This window comes from Phocoena sinus, chromosome 13 (genome assembly GCF_008692025.1).
Source record: "Phocoena sinus isolate mPhoSin1 chromosome 13, mPhoSin1.pri, whole genome shotgun sequence".
In the NCBI taxonomy this organism is placed as follows: Eukaryota; Metazoa; Chordata; class Mammalia; order Artiodactyla; family Phocoenidae; genus Phocoena; species Phocoena sinus.
The window spans coordinates 32,162,797-32,188,397 of record NC_045775.1 but is presented as its reverse complement, the minus strand read 5'-3'; the positions used below and the strand labels follow the sequence as shown (position 1 = coordinate 32,188,397).

Here is a 25,601-nt window from a genome sequence, read left to right as displayed (position 1 = left end):
AGTCTGCCACATTTTACGTTGCTTCCCTATAATCATCATTCATTTCTTTAGCACCGCGAGGCCATGAGTATCAGAGGCAAAGATGTGTCATGATATCATCTGCTAAAGATCTAACAGATCGATGGCAGTCTTTATTCTTTCTGAAATAAACTCTGCCACCCTCTATGTGTGTGTATATATATATCCTTTTTTTTTCTTTTTTGCGGTACACGGGCCTCTCACTGTTGTGGCCTCTCCCGTTGCGGAGCACAGGCTCCAGACGCGCAGGCTCAGCGGCCATGGCTCACGGGCCCAGCCGCTCCGCGGCATGTGGGATCTTCCCGGACCGGGGCACGAACCCGTGTCCGCAGGCGGACTCTCAACCGCTGCGCCACCAGGGAAGCCCTATACATCCTTTTTATATATCCCAATCATATCCCTTTTATACATCCGCATTATAGATCCCAATCATATCCCTTCCACCTATGATTGTAAATAATTCCAGATGCCTAATCAAGGGGGTTCCAAGCAGTTAACCTAGGAGACCCACATGGCCCTTCCCAGCCGATCGCACCCTCCCGGGACCTCCCTGCCCGGCTCGCCTTTGGCAACACCCGGCCCTCCGCCGCGTGAGCGCCGCCTCCGGTTCGCTGCGCCGAGGCGCGCGTACCCGAGGCCACGTGACCCCGAGCCGCCATGGCGGCGGTGCCGGGCGGTCGCCGCTCCGGGCCTTCAGCGGGCGCCCGCTTTTTCTGCACCGCGGGCCGCGGCCTGGAGCCCTTCCTGATGCGGGAGGTGCGGTCGCGGCTGGCGGCCACGCAGGTGAGTCGGCCTGGTCGCGCGCCCGGGCGGGAAGCAGGGCGGCCCAGTCCCCGGCCCTGGCCGTGGTGACTCCCCGCCGGGATCCGTCCCAAACCCGGGAAAGCGACGTGAGCCCCGCGCTCTCGGCCCGCGAACCCACGGAGGCGACGTCCCGGCCCTCGGAGTTCTGCTGGCAGGTCCTCTAATTACTGCTGGAAAGACCCGCCAGCCGTTTTTCCCTGCCCATCTGTTACCGCGTTATCTGCCACACGTGAAGTTTTGTTAAAAAGAGGGGTTGACGCAAGTTACTTCATGGATTCTTTAAAAGAAAAGTGATAGTGCCTATAATTAGAATTAGACCTATCAGAATCCTTTCTCCATCCTTTAAATGCAAATATAATCTTTGGTTCAGCTGTTTTTGTCAGTTTCCCGACAATGATTATGTTTATCTCATAGGACTTTGGGGAGGATTAAATGATAAAGGGTGTGTAAAGTACACCTTAAACACGCAGTAAATAGTAACTAGAAAAATTCTCTTGGAAGCCTCAGAGGAGGAAGTTAACAGTTGCTGGCATTTATACGCTGTTAATTTCAATGAAACGAAGGAGGTTTTAAACATCAGTTTAGGTTCTAGGACGTGCTGAGCCTGGTTCTTGAAAACAGGAAAAAGATGTAATAGAAAAATGCTCCAGTATCTTGATGGGATATATATGACAGCGTGAATGATGTGTTTTTGGAAAATGAAAGCTTAATGAAAGAAATAGACCACTCCACTCCCAGGACTCCTGCAGTGTTGAAGGTCCACAAAAGGAGTTTCAGTAATGAGGGGGTGGGGAGAGGAGAATAGAGGGGTCATGAATGGCATCAGTCTTTATTAGACTAGCTGCCATTTGTGGTTTTGGTCACAGAATGTCATAGAGTATTGAATGTAGCTAATCTAAAAAAGCAACAATAGCAGCTGCTGACATGGATTAAGCATTTAATATGTGTCAGACAATTTTCACAACTGCCCTATGGTATGAGGTAGGCTCCACGTTTAACAGAAACGGAAAATGAAGCACAGGTAAAGTCCAGTGAAATATTCAAGTCGTGGAACCAGAAAACGGCAGAGCTGGGATTCAAACCCAAGCTGTCTGAAATCAAGCATGAGCACATTATCATGTTCAACCTAGGCAGGCTGGGACCTGGGTCCAGTTCGTTAAACACTGTGCGGCCGTGACGTCTTGCTGCACTGAGGTTTTAAAATGTAAACGCAGAGTTCTTGGTATGAAAAACAGATGGCTTGACCCAGTCTGCATATGCTGCGTTATTAGAAAAAAGATGGTCTCTGCTTGTTCTCAGTCTTTGCCATTTGCTTCTCCATGGTGTGGTTTCCTATGTTCCTCTATCCTTTATGTTTCCGGTAAATCGGAGTCCTGTAAGTTATAGCTAGCACTTGGTCATATTCAGGTTTGATTTTTTTTTCTCCTGGTGGTGGGGCAAGCCTCTCTATAGGTTCCTGTGTATTTTTAAATATTTAATTTATAGCATATATATACTATAGTATGTAGTGTGTACTTTATAAAGAAATGTGTTGGGTAAAATTAAGCTTTACTTTGTAATAATGTTTAACGTGTTAAATACTGTTAGTTATTATAACAATAAAAGCAGGAACAGTAATTCTGAAGGTAGTAGAGGTGTCTCCAATGCCAGCTGGCCAGAAGGCCCTGTCAGTTGGTTAATCAGCCTTTATAAATCCACATAGCAAAGACAATTAACCCAGGTCCTTTTGTTTTTACTTTTTTAGTGGGGTCATGATGATAGAGGGTAGTGGGGTACAGCTAAGCAGATAGTTGAGTTGTTTCATAGTTTTTCATTTAATGTAGTAAAGTATATACTTTTAATTCTCTCTTCTAAAATGATCCAAAAAAAGCTCACACCCCACCTCAGTCCTTCACTTAGTACTTTAAAATTAATTCCAAAATTAAATGGCATCTGTAGAATTAGGATAACTTTGGTATCTCCCTATCTTACTGTACCTTACTTTTTTGCATAGGCTTAAGCTTTTCATCTTTGTGTCAGACTTGAATCCCTGAATTTTAAAAGAACGGTAAAACTGCTAACTGCCTAGATAATGCTAGCCGATAACAGAGCTATTTTTTTCTTTAATAAAGGCTGTTATTTCATGTTCTGAAGTGTTAGACATAAAACCAGCTGGTTTTAGGCAGTTTTTAATGATTTAATTCCAAATGGAAAGAACAGATTGGATATATAAATAAATTTTCAAGGAACAAATACTGGGATGAAATATTCTAAAATGCCACAGTTCTCCCTAATTATTGTAATTGAATATGATCAGTTACAAACTAAAAAAAATGAGTAACGGTAGCTTCAGTGTTTGAAATCATAAACACCAAAATTCATCTCTCTACTACTTTGAGATACAATGTCTTTACGAAGGGTGAACTGTTAAAGTGCTTTCATATATATGACTGATTCTCACAGTGGCTGTTTTACAACTTAATAAACTACTTCTGGTTACATGCTCATTTCTTGTAAAAGGAATGTAGGCCTAATGTTAATTTTTTAAATAAAGAGAATAATGTTGCTTTTGGTTTTGAGAATGTATTTAGTGCCTCAACACATATTCTTCTTATGATTGGATACCCCAAATAAATTAAATGACCTTTTAGGTCCTCTTAATTAACTTTATTTTCAGTCAACGGTTTTTTGTTTATTTGTTCTCCACACCTCCCTCAAAAACAGATATTTTTGGAGGAAGTTCATTATATAAACTGTTTCCCTTGATACTCAAGTAAATGAGAAAAGATAAAATCTTTGTGCAATTAAATAACAAATTTAATGTCTAGACTACCTAGGTTAAAATCACTGGTCTAGATGTTTGCATCAGTTTGTTTATAAGACTTGGATCTTAAAACCATACATTGTCAGTAAAATATTTATTTCAGTTCCCCCAGAATCTTGACAAAGTATTTCATGTCTGTTAACCTGTTTTGTGATGGCTTAACATCGGCTATATTTTTAGGTCAAGTAACATAAAATCTAAACTTCTAAAAATTTACTTTTTAAAACTATGTCTCCAAGTTCTAAGCACTTTTGAGGTATATATTTAGTTTTGACTTTAGAGGGAAAATGTCACCTTTGTAATGAGAAAGAAGTAAATTGTAGAAACCAGAAGTTCTTGCTTTAGTTACTTCATTATCCCCTTAAATACTGATTCCTAAACATTCTTCTCATTCCCTACTTCCTCCATCTCTCTTGGTCAGCTACATTGCTGGTACCTAAGCTATTTGGTTTTTTAAAAAATTTTATTTGTTTTTCCAGCTCTCTTGAGGTGTAATTGACATACAACATTATGTAAGTTTAAGGTGATTTGATACATTTATATATTGCAAAATGATGACCACCATAGCATTAGCTAACACCTTCATCCCATCATATAAGCACCATTACTTTTTTGTGGTGAAAACATTTAAGATCTACTCTTTTAGCAACTTTCAGCTACATAATACAGTATTACTAGCTGTAATCACCATGCTATATGTCAGAGCCCCAGAACTTGTTACTCTTGTAACTGGAAATATTGGGGTTTTAATTGTTATCAACCTAGGGCTTCCCCAGTGGAGATTCTTCTTCATCAAGCTAGAGTGGTAACCTCAGAAATTACCATCTGCAAAGCTTAATTAGACCAGGTCAGATCAAACATAAAACATTTGGAGTTCAAATTCCCATTGAATGGGAGCTACCTACGCACATGGGATCCCCCAAATTCCATGGTTGGCTCAGTCCTAGGAAATGACATAAAACCATGTCAGTCAGCCCATGGCCACTGCTAAAAGGAGAATGCTAGGACTGTCCGCATCCATCCTAAACCTGAGGGCGTTGGAATGACCCAAAAGGTTTAGGGTTCCATTGGCATTAAGCACCATTTGCTGTACCTCATTCGACTCTCTGTGAGTCAGTGCTCTCTTCATTTTCCTTTCTTCCCTGACTTTGACCACATAGCCATCCTGTCTCCAAAACCTCTTTCTGTTTGATGCATACTTCTTGCTTGTGTCCATTTTCCAGTTCCCACAGCCAAATGGTTCATTATTTCTTCCTCAGTAATCTACTTCTCCCTCCAGCATCACGTTCACCACTCAGTCCTTTATGCCTCTTCCACAGTAATTTTTTCTGCCAGCTAATTTAGTGCTGTCATAGTTTTCATAAAAAGCCTGTAATGCTTGACCATTAGCATCTGTGGTACTCGAAATTTCGTGACCGTTATCAAGCCGGCCTGAGCTACACCATCCATCCACCTGACACCATCAGTCAGCATCACACAGCAAATGTTGCCATGCTGACTTACAGTTTACTTCAGCCAGGTTGTCACTCCCATCTGTGTGTTCTTGCCCTGTTTTCTTTTGTTAGAATCCCTCTTCCTAAGTCTTACAGGATTCTTCCCCGAGACTTTTACTAACGATGGCTTCCATCGTTGGTGCTACTTATTGTACCTACAACTTATCAGTGCGTTTATTTTTTTTTTTTTTTTTTTTTTATCAGTGCGTTTATTATGTTAAGTTTTTAGTTTTCTTCTGGGTTTAATGCAGATTGTTGTCTTATAAATTTTACATTTTAATTTGTATGTCATTGTATGCCTATTACATTATTATTCATCTTTAAGATTTATACTGTATGCTTCCTTGTAGACCACGAGGTGGATGTTTAAGAAATACCTACTGATTATTTTAACCTTGGGCTAGACACCTCATTTGTCCTCTCCATTATACCTTTCCTTTGCCCACTCTTAACATTTGAGTGAGATTTGATAATTAATGAGTATTTTGTGTTCTATTTTTTTAGTAGTGTGTGTACATACACACTTTCCAAAAGGTAACATAGAAAGATTATGATCTTGGTCACTATGTGACTTCATACAAATTATTTAACCTCTCTAAGCCTCAATTTCCTAATCTATAAAATGGGGATGATAAAATCTACCTTAGAGGGCTGTTATAAGGATGAGGGGGGAAAAATGTATTCAGAGTGCCTAGTACAGTGTCTGATAAATAGTAGATACTTCAGAAATGGTCATTTTTATTATTGTTAGTCTAGGTGCTATGTTTTAATTCATTAATATCTATTTTTTCTATCTCTAGGTTGAATATATTTCAGGAAAAGTTTTTTTCACCACCTGTTCTGACTTGAATATGCTGAAAAAATTAAAATCTGCAGAAAGGTTATTTTTGCTGATTAAAAAGCAGCTTCCATTTAATGTTTCTTCTGTAAGTAAAGGTACAGTGTATACCTATTGCTTTTACCCCCCATGATATATTGTACTCCAAAGTTTTCTGCTTGGTAATTAATATGTAGCCATTTCACATTTTTAAGATTCATTCAGACCCGTGGGATCGTTAGTTATTTTTCTGTATTTCCTGAACATTATCACCTAATTATGTCTCTTCTCTTTGCAATCTGCTGCCTGTCTTCTGAGATTTTAGTGTCCTAAGTCACATTTCTTCCCTAAGAATTACGATCAGACACGTTCTCTAGAACTATGTGTGGTCAGTGCATTTATTTAGATTTAGGAGCATGTAATAACCCAAAATGCATTGATTTAATTAATTGGTCAAAACTGTCACCATCTAAATTTTAACTGATGAGTGATATAATTGGAAAAATACTACATAGTAAAATTTCCTGTTTGGGGAACTTTAAATGTTTTGAAAAAACTTATACCCATTTATAAAGCATTAGAGTTAAGGAGGGCTTAAGAGATTTCTTGTCCACTCCCTAATTTTATAAATATGCTGCTGAAATAATGTAAAGATCTTAATAAAAGCAACAAAATAGGATCAGATACATCTGGATAAAACATTGCCTTAAACCTCATTTTGATTGCTGCTTGCGCACAAGAGACCATGTCATCATACAGTCTATAATAAAATGTGTCAAGAAAGATACAAATGGCGAGAAATCAAGACAGGGCAGAAAAATGGTTTTAAAGCAAATCTAAGGTATTATATTGTGGGGTCAATAAAATTTCATCCCAATATTCCACACACTTTCATCTTTAGAGAACTACAGTAATTATTCTTGGGTCATTTTTATGTCCCTTGTTCATCAAGGAAAGGTTACATTTTATCGAGCATGGCTGGCAGTCCCTAAGTTATGAATGGGTTGTGTATCTGAAGTGTTAACTTTGTGGGAAATCATTTTACGATCTGTGCTAATATTGTATGGTCTAAAATAGTCCCAAGATTCAGTTGCTCTGTTTTTGAGCTCTGTGTTTTGCAATTTATTCTGTTTTTTTAAACTTAATTTTTGTAGGCAAGATCAGCATTATTTTAAAGACCAATACATGCTCTAGGTCTATAAGTATATTGAAGAGATGCATATGTTATCGTAGGACAAATGATCTTGCTAAAGAAAATGCTAACTTTGTAGGAATTCTAAAACAGTTTTGACGTTAAGTATGGAATATACGAATGAACTTTATTCTGTACAATATTCTTATGTTAAATTATATAAATTCCAGATGAAAGGGAAGTCACTATTCATGTAGCAATTTAATAAAATTTCTTATTTTAAAGAAATAAAGGTAATGGGATTTGGGGGGTGATTAATAGCTTCAATAAAGGGTAAACTGAGATTTTATTTATTTAGGAAAAATATTTAATGAAATGCAGAGACTTACAAATGATGATCCTGAAAGTTGGTTGAATGCCATTTCAATTTGGAAAAATCTTCTTGAACTTAATGCAAAAAAGGTAAAACTTTCTCAAAAAAATGCTAACCCACTAAAAAGAAAAGTGGGAGAAAATGACATCATTGCTAAGAAATTGAAAACAGCAGAAATGCAAGAGATACAAGAGAATAAGGAATGCCAAGTGGAAAAACAAATAGAAGAAGAAACACTGGAGCAAGGAAATTTTACCACTAAAAGAGACAAATCTCAAGAAGAACTTCAGAACGATGTAGCAGAAGCAGTTGATACTCATAACCAGAACGACTTAACTTTCAGAGTTTCCTGTCGCTGCAGTGGAGCCATTGCAAAGACCTTTACTGCACAGGTATACTTTCCCCCTCCAGAGTGGGTTACCATTTTCTAAGAGTTTATTACTCTTTAGATCTAAAAAGAGGTGAAAACCTTTCTCAGAATACATAAACCAGGCCCAGACAGATAACTAGGCCTAATCTCATATAACTAAATCTCTTCTAAAAATGCATTTTCCTTCTTAACTGTACCTCAGATGCTTAAGAGGAATGGTATGCCATTCTATGTAAAGACTTCCTTTTACTTTCTCCCTAAAAGTTTCGTTAAACGAATAGATATCCTTTACATTTGGAAATCCTAATATCAGAAGAGAGGAGCTGTTTGGCTTTCTCTGTAGTTCGCTTCTGTGTTTATATTGAATTGTTGCTCTGCACCAGGTCCTGCATGTGGGATTGTCCCAGGACCCAGATGCAAATACACAGATGGACGGAAAAGGAGAGCAAAGACCACGAACAGACCCTGCAAAGTTCAGTAATATAAAGGGCATAAGCCTAGGTCCTTTGGCCAGTCTTAAAATCAGACAGACCCTTAAGTTTGAGCCTAATGCTACTGCTGGTAATTTTTAAACATATAGGATTGCCATAGCTAAAATAGTTCATCTTTCAGCTTGCATCTGTCTCCTAAAACCCAGAATGACCGTATTTATCAGGCCATGATCTGGTTATTTCATGTATCTAAAATTACAAGAATAAAAAAATTTTTTTAATTTAAAAAAAATAAAATAAAATTACAAGAAGAAAGATTACATACAAGTAGACGTTAATGCCATAGGATGTGTTGGGGGTGGAAGAGGTAAAATATACCCTTTTTGCCTTCAGTAGAAGATGCTTTCACGTGATATTTTAATATTGTAGCCTTAAATTACCATCAGATAGTCTGATTGATTTTCCTGCAGACTCTGTTAGTTTTTGCTTACATTTAAACTTAAAATTTTCATTTTTAGTATATTCTTTTCTATAACCTGCTGCTTTTCCAGGAGGTAGGAAGAGTAATTGGAATTGCTCTCATGAAGCAGTTTGGATGGAAAGCAGATTTGGGGAATCCAAATGTAGAGGTAATGAGTGTTCATTTTATTTTATATGCTTATAACCTAATTCTTTAAAGACGATGCCAACTATTCTTTTTTTAAATTGAAATATAGTTGACATAAAATATTATGTTTCAGGTGAACTACACAGTGATTCGACACTTGCATACATTACAAAATAATCACCATGATAAGTCTAGTAGCCACCTGTCCCCATGCAAAGTTATTACAATATTATTGCAATGTCAACAACTTTTATTGTGCTTTTCAATTTTGCTTTAGAGTTTTAAAAATCATGTCTACATGGATCCAGCAGTCTGTTTCCTCTTTAGCAATAGAATACTACAGATAATTTTGCTAGTAGTTTTCACTGTGAAAATGTCTCATCCAAATTAGGACTTTTGGAATGGAATTGTTTAGTCACAGTTAAACTGAACATTTAATATGAGGTTGCAGAGATGCTCTCTATAATCACTATAATAAATAACAAGTCTGTATAATAAGAAATTCTGGCTAATGGTAAAAAAAAATCGGAAAACGGCCGAAATCGGAAAAAAGGCCAATACAAAGTTAATTAGTGTGTTAATCGTGGCTTTGTTAGGGTTTGGGGATTATTTTTCTTTTTCTCTATTTTCAAAATCAATTTAAGGAGGTTACACAATTTTTAATTAGAACAAAGTAAACACTTACATGGGAAAACAAATTCTATAACAAATATTCTTCACTATTTTTTGAAAACCATCTCATAAATTTGACCAGTTTAGTCACTTTTATGATTCGTTAATTCATAAATTTATTGTTATATAGCTTTAAATGGAGTAATGGCTGGCCAAATCAGAAGATTTTGTGTTGTTTTTCAGTTTTGTTATTTGATATTTTTTGCTTTTAAAAAGTCGTGCCTCTTTTATATTCTTTATTGCTGTTATGCAAAATATTTTGACCTCAAGAATGTTTTGACATAAGGGTGTCTTCCTTCATCTGCCCCTTTCCACTTTGCTTATCTTCAGCTCTCCTGGTTTTCTCCTCTCCATCTCTCCCTGCCTCTATCTCACTGTCTCAGAATTATAGTTTTCTCATAGTTTAGCTCATAACTAAATATATCTAATTTAATTCCTATCATCCATTTAATGCAATTAATAATAGCTACTGGTAGCAATAATCAACACAAAACAAAATTGACAACAATAGAATCACACATAGTAAAATCCGTAACCAAAATTGACAGAAGAATCAAATCTTAACAAATTTTGTTCTGTACAGTTAATAGAAAAGCCTTCATAGTGGGGAAAGCTATACCTGATAACATTTAATATATAAAAATATCAGTATATCATATCTTTAATATAACTTTTAAATAGAAAAGAATTAATCCCAATTAGTAGTTTTGCTAGAATGAATAATATAAAAAATTGGAAAGTTTAGCTTCAGTAATCAAGGAATTAAACTGACTAAACGGAGTTCACTCCAGATTATTCTTTTCTTAATAAAAGTTTATCAATATTGGAATAATTATGATTAAACTATATTAAAATACCTTTGGGGTAAAAGTATCAGGAATCAAATGTTCTTGAGGTCAAACAGCAGAATTAGAGAATTCCATAAGCCTCATCAGGCTACAGAAGGAGGGTTCTTTAAAATCTGTGTGGGCTACTAATTATAACTTGAGACATTTAAATCCTCATCATGGCCTGTCATGACGACTACAGCTGACACTGCTATACAACTTAAAGGAAGGCGGTTAAGAGAGTAAATCCTAGGAGTCCTTATGACAAGGAAGAAGTTGTTCCTTTTTCCCCTTCTTTTCCTTTCATCTATATGAAAAGATGGATGTTAGTTGGACCTATTGTGGTAATCATTTCACAGTATACATGAATGAAGCCTTCATGCTATATGCCTTAAACATATAGAGTGATATATGTCAATTATTTTTCAATAAAACTGGGGAAAAAAATAACAAGGTAATAGAAGGAAGAAGCTCCCCTATAAATAGTAGGGAGGGGAAAGGTCACCCTTGCTACAGTATATTTGGCTTAAAGAAAGTTTTCTGTTAACCATGGCATCAAGTCTTATGTGAGGCTAGAATTAGGGTAGATTTAGGTAGTTGTCTCTCACCTAAAATGATGAAAAATCTAATTTAGTTAAGGTAATTCAAAGAATCGCTGGGAAGAAAGGTGACCTTGAGTTCTTCGTAATATGATTCGCAATATAACTTGTATACAATTTGACCTCAGAATTTTTCTATGAGACGTACTTAAAATTTACTTTGCCTCTGCTCAGTAAAAAATATTATGGAACATTTTTCTGGATATGACAAAGCCTTGGAATTTCTTATTAAAATATAGGTTATATAGGTTCAAAATGGAAGTTTTCAAATTGTCAATCATTTGGTAATGCATTTCCTGTTCCATTTTAACTTCTGTATTTGTTCTTTCAGATCTTTATACATCTAAGTGATACTTACTGTGTGGTGGGAATTCCTGTGTTCAGGTAGATATTGTTTCTAAGTTTCAGGTTTGTTCCTTAGTAGATTTTGTAAAATTAAGAACTTTGTGCTTTTATTTATAGTATGAAAGAAACATTGATATATCAGAGGGGGCTAAAGGCAAAGCATTTGAGTTCTTTGCTTGAGCCAGTAAAGTATTTTCACGGAGCTTAGTAGATATCTGATCGGACTAGAGCTGTGAAAGATTTGATCACAATAACCCACTAATTACATGATTCATACTGAAAATTATATCTAATTATTTCTATTATTAAATGATTTTCACAGGCCCATATTTAAGCTAAAATTTTTAGTCTGTTGGCCTCTTGGATTTTTTTATTAAAGTAGAAAATACAACACAGTACTTAAAAGTCACCTTAAACATTCTTCAAATTTTATTGCAGTCCTTTTTTTGTGAGAGAGTAATTCCAGTTTTTAAAATCTTCAGGTTTTCTCCCTAGTTATGTTGGGTACTATATAATAATAAATGCAGTTGATTCCTTTTCTTATTCAGAAATACTTACTGAACGCTTACCATATGACAGGTCCTTTTTCTAGATGCTTTGGGAGGAAAGAGCTGGTTGGATGATGGAAATAGGGATTTGCAGTTTGTTGGGAACACGTGAATATTGTTGGCATCTTCAAAACATTTTATTTGCAAAGCCCTGTTTACACAGTATAAGGTGATTTAGATACCCTTTCTCTAGGTGATTCTAGGCATGGAATGTTTTTAAAATCCTAAAAGTGCTATGGGAATACCTCACTTACCCTAAGCTCACATTTGTGCACGTGTAAGCCTGAATCAGGATGTAAAAAGGAATGCTGAAGGTCATCGTAAGAGCTTTTAGCAAATGGTGCACCATAGCGGTTGATTAGCACAATGCTGAGAACACTGTAGACGTTCAAGAAGTGTTGAATGATTGAGTTCCACTGTGTGCTAGTTGTAGGGTAGGCCCCCCTAGCCTCTAGATTACAAAAATCATGCACCAAATAATATTTCTTGTCACCTCAGCACACACGAGGTCATCACATGCCTCAATGCCCTGTTGGTTTCCCTTGGCCCCCACCTACCCCAGTAGCCTACCAACTCTCCCAGATGAAACCTAACCCACTGTTTTATACCTACACCTGCAAGGTGTCCAGGCTGCCCTACTCCAGTGCCTTTTGAAGTCCCAGGCCCTAACCCCTGCAGAATATTTGGAAAACTTTTTTTTTTTTTTTTTAGCAATTTTGGTTTTTTTAATTTTATAATAGTCAACAGGAAAGGTGGGAGAAACTGAAAGATGGCCACATTTCAACCTAGTGTAATTATTGATAGTCACCAAGACAAGGGTAAGGAAGACTAGTAAGACAGTAAAATATGAAATATATTTTTAGAAGGATTCATAAAGCAGCTAAATATTCTTTAACACTTTGGCCCCTAAAAGGGTAAGCTTAAGTGTCTAGAATATTGATTTATAAGGAACATTTCATCCCCAGCAGGGCTGACTGATGCAGTATGAATGTATTTAGATTTTTGGCACCAAATAAAAGAACTCATTTTTAATTTGTAATCATAGATAAAAATGCTAACTTTCATGCTCTTTTATTATTAACTTAACAAATATACATAAGTTTTTATATGTGTTTTTAAAAGGTGTACAATTTTATTTAATGATTGCTAGACACCCTCAAGAAGTCATGCTTATGGCATCTCAAGTAATAACTGGTAATTTAACCTAAAAGTTGACAAATAAAACGTATGTATCTGAAAATTAAGGCTCAGACCCTGAATGAGCAGTGGCCGAAAATAAGATTGCATTAGACACTCTGTAATTAGTCTGTTTCACTACCTCAGCGAAGGAAGGAAGCAGTCACGAAGTGTGTTGATTAAAACAGTTCGCCATTGTGTGAGGCAAGGGAGGCATATGAAGAACTGAAAAGCAGATAGCGGTGGACAAGAGAAGTGATGGTGGAGGTCAGAAACTGTAACCTGGTGACCCTGACAGGAGAAGAAAGTCAGAAGTGATGGAACAGAGGACAGAGCAGCCATCGAGTTTGAGGGACACACAAAAATGTGTATCTTAGTAGCACATCACCTGGTACAGTAAGCATAGTGGATAAGAACCATGGACTTCAGTTCCCCCTTCTCCACAAAATAACTCTGCAAGTTGGGGCATATTATCACATTCCTCTGCTATAAAATCAGGAAAAGGATGGTATCTACTTCCTAGCTTGGTAGTTGGGATTAAATGAGATAACACATATGAAAATGAGATAACTGCTTTTATGATACAGTAAGTGGTGAATAAATTTCAACTATTCTATTTTTAAACAGATCAGCAACTAGGGAGGGAAGGGGAGAAGCATTTACCAGAGTAAGATTAATTCATTCAATTAATTTCAAGTGAAATTATCTGATGAGTACTTACTCTGTGCTAAGCATTGTGCTACATATCCAGTGTTCAAAGATGAGTAAGATGGTTATTAAACACAAGGAATTCACTCTAGTGGGAGAACAGATATGTGGTCAGTGCTTGATTGGAATTAGAAAAGAGGACCTAACTGATGGAGGACAGGTGAGCAAAAGAACACAGAAGAGTATCACTCAGTGTATCACTTAAATGGAGAATAATAAGCAAGGATATCTCAAGTGGATAAGAGAAGGAAAGGATCTTACAAGCAAGGAACTGCACGTGTAGAGGCATGGAGGTGTGAGGAGGCTTGAGGTACATGGCGGACAGCAAGTAGTTTCGGTATAGATGGGACAGGGAGTGCATAGGGAGAGTGGTGGAAAAGGAGACTTGAGGATTGGGAACGAGTCATGAAGTGTCTTATAAGCCGGGTTAAATAACTTGAATTTTATTCGAAAAGCAGTAAGAATTTGAAGCAGAAGAGTGTTGTGATTAGGTTTGTGATTTTTAAAAAACTACCAAGGAAACTGTATTTTAAAAGTGGAAGGGAAATAAAAAAGGGGGGGTTAAACTCATACCAGTTCAGGCGATGAATGATGAAGAAATGAACTAAGGCAATGTTGGGGGTAATAAAAAGGAGGCCGTGCATTCAAGAAAATGTTAGGGAGTCTAGAATAACTTCCAGATATCTGATATTGGCAACGAAGAGACACTGGTGTCAGTCACTGAGATATAAAATATGGGGAAAGGAAGTAGTTATGTGTCCAGTGAAACATGTCCAAGTAGATATTTAAAGTTGCAGCTCTGGAGTTCAGGTGACAAGTCTCAGCTGGAGGTGTAGATGAGATTACCCAGTACATAGATGGTAAGTGGCCTAAGGAAATGAAGACGTATATCAAGATAGTAAATACAGGGAAAGGAGAGTGTACTTAGTTTATATCTTTAAATTTTGCAGTACTTAAAGAACCTCCAGGTAAAAGATGTCCAAATACACGTTTGAAGGTAAAGATCTGGGATTCAAGGGACAAATCTAGGCTAGAGAGATGTAGGTGAGAATGTCTTCAACTTGCTGACCACCTTTATTTATTTTTTTACCATCTTTATTGGTGTATAATTGCTTTACAATGGTGTGTTAGTTTCTGCTTTATAACAAAGTGAATCAGCTATACGTATACATATATCTGCATATCTCCTCCCTCTTGCGTCTCCCTCCCACCTTCCCTATCCCACCCTCTAGGTGGTCACAAAGCACCAAGCTGATCTCCCTGTACTATGTGGCTGCTTCCCACTAGCTATCTGTTTTACATTTGGGAGTGTATATATGTCCATGCCACTCTCACACTTCGTCCCAGCTTACCCTTCCCCCTCCCAGTGTCCTCAAGTCCATTCTCTACATCTGCATCTTTATTCCTGTCCTGTCCCTAGGTTCTTCAGAACCTTTTTTTTTTTTTTTTTAGATTCCATATATATGTGTTAGCATATGGTATTTGTTTTTCTCTTTCTGACTTACTTCACTCTGTATGACAGACTCTAGGTCCATCCACCTCACTACAAATAACTCAATTTCATTTCTTTTTATGGCTGAGTAATATTCCAATGTATATATGTGCCACATCTTCTTTATCCATTCATCTATCGATGGACACTTAGGTTGCTTTTGTGTCCTGGCTATTGTAAATAGTGCTGCAGTGAACATTGTGGTACATGACTGTGTTTGAATTACGGTTTGCTCAGGGTATATGCCCGGTAGTGGGATTGCTGGGTCATATGGTAGTTCTATTTTCAGTTTTAGTTTAGTTTTGTTTTGTTTCGGTTTTCTTGGTACGCGGGCCTCTCACTGCTGTGGCCTCTCCCGTTGCGGAGCACAGGCTCCGGACGCGCAGCCTCAGTGGCCATGGCTCACGGGCCCAGCCGCTCCACGGCATGTGGGATCTTCCCGGACCGGGGCACGAACCCGTGTCCCCTGCATCGGCAGGCGGACTCTCAACCACTGCGCCACCAGGGAAGCCCCTCTTTTTAGTTTTTTAAGGAACCTCCATAGTGGCTGTATCAGTTTACATTCCCACCAACAGTGCAAGAGGGTTCCCTTTGCTCCACACCGTCTCCAGCATTTATTGTTTGTAGATTTTTTGATGATGGCTATTCTGACCAGTGCGAGGTGATACCTCATTGTAGTTTGGATTTGCATTTTTCTAATGATTAGTGATGTTGAGCACCCTTTCATGTGTTTGTTAGCAATCTGTATGTCTTCTTTGGAAAAATGTGTATTTAGGTCTTCTGCCCATTTTTCGATTGGGTTGTTTGTTTTTTTGATATTGAGTTGCATGAGCTGCTTGTAAAATTTGGAGATTAATCCTTTGTCAGTTGCTTCATTTGCAAATATTTTCTCCCATTCTGAGGGTTATCTTTTCATCTTGTTTTTGGCTTCCTTTGCTGTGCAAAAGCTTTTAAGTTTCATTAGGTTCCATTTGTTTGTTTTTATTTCCATTTCTCTAGGAGGTGGGTCAAAAAGGATCTTGCTGTGATTTATGTCATAGAGTGTTCTGCCTATGTTTTCCTCTAAGAGTTTGATAGTGTCTGGCCTTACATTTAGGTCTTTAATTCATTTTGAGTTTTTATTTTTGTGTAAGGTGTTAGGGAGTGTTCTAATTTCATTCTTTTACATGTAGCTGTCCAGTTTTCCCAGCACCACTTATTGAAGAGACTGTCTCTTCTCCATTGTATTTTCTTGCCTCCTTTATCAAAGATAAGGTGACCATACGTGCATGGGTTTATCTCTGGGTTTTCTATCCTGTTCCACTGAGCTATATTTCTGTTTTTATGCCAGTACCATACTGTCTTGATTACTGTAGCTTTGTAGTATAGTCTGAAGTCCAGAAGCCTGATTCCTCCAGCTCTGTTTTTCTTTCTCAAGATTGCTCTGGCTATTCGGGATCTCTTGTGTTTCCATACAAATCATGAAATTTTTTGTTCTAGTTCTGTGAAAAATGCCATTGGTGGTTTGATAGGGATTGCGCTGAATCTGTAGATTGCTTTGGGTAGTATAGTCATTTTCACAATGTTGATTCTTCCAATCCAGGAACATGGTATATCTCTCCATCTGTTTGTATCCTCTTTAATTTCTTTCATCAGTGTCTTATAGTTTTCTGCATACAGGTCTTTTGTCTCCTTATGTAGGTTTATTCCTAGGTATTTTATTCTTTTTGTTGCAGTGGTAAATGGGAGTATTTCCTTAATTTCTCTTTCAGATTTTTCATCATTAGTGTATAGGAATGCAAGAGATTTCTGTGCATTAATTTTGAATCCTGCTACTTTACCAAATTCATTGATTGGCTCTAGTAGTTTTCTGGTAGCATATTTAGGATTCTGTATATATAGTTTCATATCCTCTGCAAACAGTGACAGTTTTACTTCTTCTTTTCCGATTTGGATTCCTTTTATTTCTTTTTCTTCTCTCATTGCTGTGGCTAAAACTTCCAAAACTATGTTGAATAATAGTGGTGAGAGTGGACAACTTTGTTTTCTTCCTGATCTTAGAGGAAATGGTTTCAGTTTTTCACCATTGAGAACAATGTTGGCCATGGGTTTGTCATATACGGCCTTTATTATGTTGAGGTAAGTTCCCTCTATGCCTACTTTCTGGAGGAAAAAACACCTTTATTTTTGTACTAAGGTAAAAGCCAGCTAAACTCTGATTAAACACATCAGCGGATTTTACGAAAGTAGGGAATTATTTTTATTTTCAAGGAGTTTATTTCTGAACACTTATTTCCCCCAAATAATTTTATTTTTACTGATATAATGAGGCCGTTTTGTTGAAATAATAGCAGATTAGTTTTGCCCAAGGTTAAGCAAAATAAGAATGTGTTCACTTTTGTCACATATTAATAGAATTGGCTTCCATAAAATAAAACCTCTATTAGTAAAAATATGCACATAATGGCTAAAAATTTAAAGGTTCTACATAAATCTCTGATGCTTAGAAAAGCACTTTGTAATATATATGGACAAAGACAGTTTTCCATACTAATTCTCACTCTCTCTCTGTGTTTGTTTCTAGAGTGAAAATCATCTCTTCGTTTTGGTTTTAACTAATGTGTTTTGTAGCAAGATAATTGCTGCAGTTAACCTGCAGAAGCAAGATTCATTGATCAAAATATTTTATAGTCTTTCTACCTGCAAAGTTTATATCCCAGATTCCAAATCTGTGGATATAGTACTATTTACAATGTGAATTTTTATTTCCTGAAAAACCTTTTAAGAGAAAAAAAAAACTTTCATAGGTTTACCGTTCGGGGCTTCCTCATAATAGTAAATATGCAATTATACTGTTTTATTTGATAAGGTATTTATAGTTACCTCATTTCATTCTAAGATCTTAAGAGGCTTGCAGTAAATACACACAAAACAGGATAACTTAAAGTCGAAGAAAGAGCAGAAATAAAATGATGAAAGGAAATAGGGTTTGGAAAACACTGTGGCTTTGTGTAATGTTAGTAGAAGAGCCCCTTAGTGGCTTTGGAACAAGTCTGTCCCCAAAACAACCAGGCACTGATTCTTGAAATCATACCTGTAATGTCTTACCAACAAATTGTATACATGAAATAGAAAAGTGCATTGATATTTGCAAGGAAATGCTTGTTCGTTGCATTAGAAACATAAAAATAATTTTCTGAAAATTTGTATCAAATCTAGAAACACCGATAGTAGCAATGGTTAGGTAGAGGATAAAGTATAAAGTGATACATAATGGAGACCAGTGAACTCATTGGGGAGATGTCTGCTTCAGCCCTTCGTTCGATAAATTATCTTAGGCAATGCAATGTCATGCTTCATTCCATCTTTTGAGAAAGATGCAAATGAGCAAAAAGCAAACTTACAAAAGGGACTTTTTAGAAAACATATTTCAAGGGTTAGCATCCATTCAGCCCTGCTTCCTATACTACATCTACATCACAGTGCAGTCTGTTCCTCTTGATGACTCCAGCAAGGCAAGGTCTAGTCCGTGTGGGAAGTCAGGGAAGTATACAAACACTTTAGGAAGATTTCCCTCATGTAATTAAATCTTTATAAGTTAAACACACAATGGTTTAAATTTCACTTATCTAAAAAATTTACCTTTCTGAAATACCACACTGGCTGGTTAGACAAGGTGCCAGTTAGAGAAGGTAATTTTGTAATAAAGTTAAATATTCTCTAACAGGAAATACTTTGGTGCATGTTGTATGAACTTGTTAAAATGAGGTACAGATATGAATGGGTTAATTTTTTTGTTTACATCATATTCTTTAACATACAGTAATATTGGGTGTTCTTCTCTTTTAGGGTTCCTTTAGCCAGCAGAGCTTACATCAAGACAGCAGGACTGAGATCTACCATAGCGTGGGCAATGGCCTCTCTCGCAGAAATTAAGGTAAGGAAACTGTTCTCATTCTTATTAATGTAATAGCAAGGTCCTTTAACCAAGATCTTGATCAGTTTGTGTAAATATTCCATGGACATAAGAAAATAATTTTATTTTCTAGTCAAGAGATGGCCTTTATGTCTTTACTTACTGTTTTACTATCTGCTCAGTTCTGAAAGAGGTATTTTGAAATCTATTAGTTTATTACATTTTTTTAAGATTTTGCATTTTTATTAGTTGTTACCTCATTCAGCTGCTGTGTAGTTTGGTTTATACTCTTTTATGAATGTTACTGCTTCATTGTGAAGTGTGCCTCTTTCTTGTTATTAAAGTTTTCATTATCTTGATTTGGAAGTTTAAATTTAAATTTCAGCATGTCTTATTAATATTTTCACTGTTTTCTTTCTCTTTGCATTTTCCTTTGTAGTAGTTCTTTGACACTGCTTTATTTTCAACTTTGTTTTCAGTGTGTTTTTTTAATAAACACAGAACTCTGTTTTTGTCCCACTCTGATAGGCTCTGTCTTTCAATGAGAGTATTCAGTATTATGATAGATATACCTGATTGCATTCCTCCTGTTTTATTCTGTTTGTAACTTCTTACAGTTTATTCTTTGTTTTTGCTAGTTTAAGCAAGTTAATCATTTCACTGTTCTCCCTGAGGTTGGATTTTACTTTATGTTCTATTCCATTAGTGGCTCCCTCTCCCAGCTCTCTTAATTAAACACATGGGACTCGATTCTAACTTTACAACAAGACATCAACTCTTTTCTTTGCCAAGACACTGTTTTTACCACCAAGACACTCTAATCTTCCCTCCTCTGTCCCCTCTTCCCTATCATAAGATGAGACCTCCAGGGTACTTCTTTCTCTTCTGCCCCATAGAATTACTCCTCCCTACAATGAGACCTTTGAAACATTTTCCCCCCTTCCACTCCCAACTCCCAACTACTAGATTGAACTAAATTATTTATTATGTATCAGAATTTCCCTTAAAGCATGACCCTCTGTTTCAAAAGTTCTTATTCTGCACTTATATTACACAGCCTATCCTTAATCATTAAGATGTAATGTGTGTAACATGCACGTTTCTGTATAAACACACAAAGATATATTGTGAGGTGCATTGCTCCTCGCCTTTGTTCTTCACTTCGAGGCCTCGGCTCAGGTTTATTTGTTGCTTGGTTAGTCTTTTCTAAGCTACTTTCCTCAAATGTGGTATTGAGGAATATACTGTCTGGATTCCTATATATCCTCAAACTTCTTCCTGTCAACCTGGGTATCGCCACTTTGGCTAGGTATAAGATTCTTGAGTTGCAGTCCTTTTCTCTCAGAGGTCTGTAGATGCTATTCCATTGTCTTTTCACTTCTGGTGTTCTAGGTGAGCAGTTCACGCCAGTGTGATTTTTCTTTTCCGTTATGCCTGTCTTGTCCTTTCTGCTTGCAAGCTTATGGGAGTTTTCTCTTTAATCCTCTAAAGTTCCGGAATATCACCTGGATGTAAATACTTATGTAAGAGTCTTTTCTATTCAGCCCAGAACTCGGTGAGTCTGACTGTCTGAGTTCTAATTCTGGCTCTACCACTTACTGGCTGGGAAACTTTAGGTAAGATAACTTAACATCTCTGTGCCTAAGTCTCTCATTTGCAAGATGAAAATAATAATCTCACAGGGTCATGTGAGGACTAAGTGAATTAGCATTTATCAAGTGATTAGAACAATGCCTAGCATATAGAAAGTATGTACGTGTTGACTTCTGCTATAGTAATGTCGGGGAGGTGAAGACTTCCCTCCTACCCCTCTTGAGTTCTTTTGGCTGGTCTAATAATTAAATTGACACAAGACAGATTAATAGGAGAAAAAAATATTTAATTCGTATGCATGGAAGTCTAATAGACATGGGATCCCTGAAGTGACCAAAGCAGGCTGTTTATGTATTATTTTTAGACAAAGAAACAATTATTTGTGAAGATTTAATGAAACAAAGGGGCTTGTGCTTGTAGTAGCAGATGAATGAAGAACTAACAAAGTTTGTTTATATATACAGCTTTCTTAGCCTTCAGTTCCCTAACTCTGGTGATAAGGATGCTTTCTATCTCCTCCCAGTAGTGGGAGGATACCTTCACAAGGGAAATTTAGTTCCTGCTTTCAGGGGGAAAGGAGGTGTCTTTTTCTTTCTTTCCTTCTTTGTGAATATCACTTCTTTTTACTGGCTGTTTCTCAAGTAACTTTAATTCAAGATAATCAATATGCCATTGAAGCATATTTTGGGGTGGCCTGCCCTGGACCCCAACAGTAATAATAATCATAGTTATAATAATTATTATTTGGAATTTATAATTATAAAAAAACATTGTTTTCCTCCACCTCAGGCACTCTTTCGTGCATTATTTACTTAATTATTATTTCCTCAATTATTTTGCTTTAGTGTCTTTAACCTTAAACTACTTCCTTTTTTCTGCTTCTGGAATTCCTGTGATAAACATGTTAAGCTTCCTTTCTCACATGCTCTCCATCTCTTCATATTTTGGCTCTGCGTTTTGCGTTATTCTTGGATATTATCTTAGAAACTATAACAAGAGTCACAAAGATGTGCTCTACTTTATTTATTGAAATGTTTAGCTTTAAAATCATGGTCTTTTTTAGCTTTGGAAAATTGTGTGTGTGTGCGTGCTGTATTCGCTATCTCTAGAAGCTCTTACTTTTTTTCACATGTTTATCTGTTCCCTCCAAAAGTTTCATTTCACTAGATGTGTGTTCTGTTTGCTCTATGTTCTCTCTAGGTTTTGAGGGACCTCCTCCCCTTAGATGTGTCATTATTTTTCTTTGTTGGCTCACTGGGGCTCAAGTGTGGTTAGTAAAGTATTTTAAATGCCTGGAATCCTGTAAGTGGTAAAAGGCAAGTGGATCTCTGGCACTCCTGGGTTTGGTAGCGTAAGGAGACTGTCAGCCATGCTCAGGCACTCAGTGAAAACTCTCCTGTGCACTAGTCTCCCTGCAGGTCCACAGATCTCTGAAGACCAGGTTTTTCCCTGATTCCAGTGGCTTCCCCTCTGGGTTCCAGTGCTGGCCTCTAATCACCCACCCAGCCCATGGCAAGGAGACCTCATACTGGTTCCTTCTCCTGGGACCTCAGCGGAGCCCAGGGCGTCTCCTAGCGCCGGTTGCCTGTAGTTCTGAGCATCGCTTGCCTCAGAAGTAAGTGGCTCAGAGTTGAGAGAACAAGGAGAGAGCTATTTCCATATTACCACGTTCCCAGAACCCACGCTTTTCTTTTTCGTTTGATTTAAATCTTTAGCCTAAATTTCTTTTGGTAAGGAGAGAGGGGTATGGTGACAGTTTATTTTTTCCCAAACTTCCAGTGATGTCACCACAGTTTATATTTACCTATAAATTTATATAACCACCTACAAATTTGAAATGTTACCTTTATCTGATATAAACATACAATTTTCAGAAATATAGAAAGTAAATGATCGAAAATATCCACAGATAATACTCGATGAAATTTTTCCCCTTTGTCAGTTTGTCCTGCTAGGACCGAAAGTAAAAAGTGTTTCTCTAATGTGACCATCAGCAAAGAAGGTCTGTTAAAGTAGGTGAGAAGTAGCATAGCAGGTTTCTTTTGGGGGGAATGCAGTGATGACCCACCGTGTAAGTGATCCCAGTATCCAGCATTGATCCAGGCCCCTCTTTGGAGCTTGGTACCCAGAGCAGTGCACAAGCAGCTCAACCTCAGGTAGGCCAGTGCCACGAAAAATGAAACTTAAGTCTGGGGTCGTTAGATCTTTTTCATGTTTCCTATAAACTGTTCTTCCTATATATCATAACAAGTAAGGAAAACCAAGTTCTGTAAATCTCAGTTATTCTTTTAAGCATATGGAAATACTTCTCTGCTTCTGCCTGTGTACCCAAATGTCATGGGTAGAAAAGGTCCTACAGTAAAATAGACACTGAAAGATACTTAAGGTCAAATTACCTCATTGAACAGGGACCATGGGGGAGAAAGAACACAGTGTTTGGCACATTTTAAGGTCTTAATAAAAATTAGTTCTCATACCACTATTAATCTTAAAGTTGCCATTTAAATCATTATCCTTTCTGTTACTCTCTGCCCCTTCATGGGAGACCCATGTGATACTCTCCGGAATTTCGTGCCAGGGGAAAGTCTCTCTCCCTCTTGAAGGACATTTTGTTTCTTTCCATCAGGTACCCCCTGATGTCCTGGCTGTCCTCTGAGCGTTCTGCCTCCTCTGTAGACAGACCAAGGGACCGCTGGGCCTGGAGGTGGGATAGGCGTCCTGCTTGGCCTCGTCGCCCCTTCTGCCCCCAGATCTCTCACTGCCGTAGAAGCGCATGCCATCAGATTATCCCGGTGTCTACAGATGTCTTCCTATCTTTTCTGTAATGGTTTAGACCGTTTCTCCTGGCGTAATTCTTTACGACCTCAGTGTCCACTGTGTCGTCTGCTCCCTTAGTGTCTTGGCTTTCCTGCCTCTAACAATCTGCCTTAGTCACATCCTAGACTTTGTCAATACCCAGAAGGGTATACCTTCCAAAATCTCAGATTCGAGAATCCCGCTGTTAACCTTCTCTTTCGCATTCCCTTCCTCTTGGGCCCTAAAGCAGTTCTTTAACCCCGTGGGACCTCTAGTAGGCGACCCTACTCACCACCTGTCCTCAGCCCCCTTTCGCAGCTTGGATTTTATGTTCTATCATTACAGCCATTTCTTGCCCATACTTTGAATTCTCTTACTTCTTAATTGACTTAAATATTGGAATCAGAAGAGAACTTTAACATGTTCTTCCCACCAAGTTTACCGACATATTGGAATCTACGCCCTCATACTTTGCCTGGCCTTCATTATAATAAATGAACTGTCCTTGTTTCACTCCATTACCTGTGTACTGGATTCCATTCCCTCTTGCCTACTTGAGGACTTTTTTCTCTGCTAGGTCATTCCCATCAGCATGTACACATCTTGCAACTTAAAAGAGAATTAACCCTCTCCTGAACCCACATGCTCCATCAGCTACCACCCCCTTCTCTGCTTCCCTTTACAGAAAAACTTAAAACTAGTTGTCCATATCTGGTGTCTACTTCTTCTCTTCCCACTCTTTCTTGTGCGCACTCCCCTCAGGTTCTCATCGCCAACGCTCCACTGAAACAGCTCATCTTGCTTAATCTACTAGCATGTGGACACTGTCATCACTCCTTCTTGAAATGGGTGTTTCCACTTTGTTTCAGGACCACTCTAGGTTCTACGTCAGGATGTGCTGCCGTCAGTGTGCACTGCTGAATATTCATCTACCAAATGTCTGTACTTAGGAGATCACCGGCGTCCAGCCCATAGACTATTCTTTTCTAACTTCTCTTGCTTCCTAGATGGCTTATCCAGTTCTGATGCTTTAAATACCATTTACAAGCTAACAACCACGGTTCCCAAATTTCTATCTGTGGCCTGAACCTCTCCTCTGAACTCCAGATGCTTAAGTCCACTTGACATCCATGCTTGGTCTAAGAGGTAGAACATGTCCAGAACTATACTCTCGTCTCCTTTGTAGCTTTTCCTCCCTAACACTTCCCAGCTCAGTAACAGGCAGCTCGTCCTCCTGATGCTCAGGTCAAAAACTTCAGTCACTTCAGACCGTTGTCATTCTTTAACACGCCACATGCAATCCATCCTGTTGCTTCTACCTTTAAAATATACCCAGAATCCAACCACTTCTCCCCACTTCCACCAGCGTCACTCTTTATTCAAGCCACCGTTATGTCTGCCTGGATTCCCTAACTAGCCTCCCTGTAACACTCTTGCCCTTCTGTGATCCGTTCTCAACAGAGCAGCCAGAACGATCCCTCTGAAATGTAACATCGTGTTACTCCTGCTTAGTTTCCCTCCAACAGCTTCCCACCCTTCAGCATAGAACCAGACCCCTTGTAACACCTACGAGATCTGACGTGATGCGACCCCACCCCAGCCCCACTGCCCAGATGGGAGCGTTCTTAGTTTTTTCTCCACATTTCCTGTTCTCCTCTCAGGTACAGATCGGACGACACTTTCCTGGCCCCTTCAAATTGTGTGTGTCATGTGACTGACATGCTTTCCCCAATTAAATGTTGGTGGAAATGACGTATGTCACTCCCAGATGGCACCTTTAAAAGCCAGTGCCTGATTTGTCTTGCTTTCTTTCCCTCTGCCACAGCGGTGGCCGTGCGGCGACCACTTCACTGTTTGACTTGCTGAGTGAGGAGCAGAAGCCCCAGGTGTCATTCTGTGGGCTTGGAGCCTGAGCTACATAGTTTCAACCTGTAGGACTTGGTGGCTGTGACCGCACACGGTGTAATGCAGCCCATCTTGATGGAGCAGTCTGGCCACCTCTCTGACATAATCACTACCTTTCCCCTCTCACTCACTGTGCTTTGGCCACACTGGTCTCCTTCCTAATCTTTAAATGTGTCAAGCATACCTGCACTAGGGCT

The 25,601-nt window shown here is 38.1% G+C and overlaps 1 protein-coding gene across 3 annotated transcripts in view; it reads left to right on the top strand.

The window, feature by feature from the left end:
* Positions 1-650: 650 nt before the first annotated feature.
* THUMPD2 (THUMP domain containing 2) overlaps positions 651-25,601 on the top strand; it is a 45,583-nt gene continuing 20,632 nt past the window's right edge. Inside the window, exons 1-6 of one of the 3 annotated variants that reach the window (XM_032653261.1) lie at positions 651-801; positions 5,919-6,044; positions 7,426-7,832; positions 8,793-8,870; positions 11,278-11,330; positions 19,044-19,131. In XM_032653261.1, the coding sequence (XP_032509152.1) occupies positions 7,443-7,832; positions 8,793-8,870; positions 11,278-11,330; positions 19,044-19,131 (609 nt within the window). In that variant the 5' untranslated portion in view covers positions 651-801; positions 5,919-6,044; positions 7,426-7,442. Of the gene's footprint in view, positions 802-5,918; positions 6,055-7,425; positions 7,833-8,792; positions 8,871-11,277; positions 11,331-19,043; positions 19,132-25,601 lie in introns of all 3 variants that reach the window. The other 2 variants (XM_032653262.1, XM_032653260.1) reach the window with 2 other exon arrangements.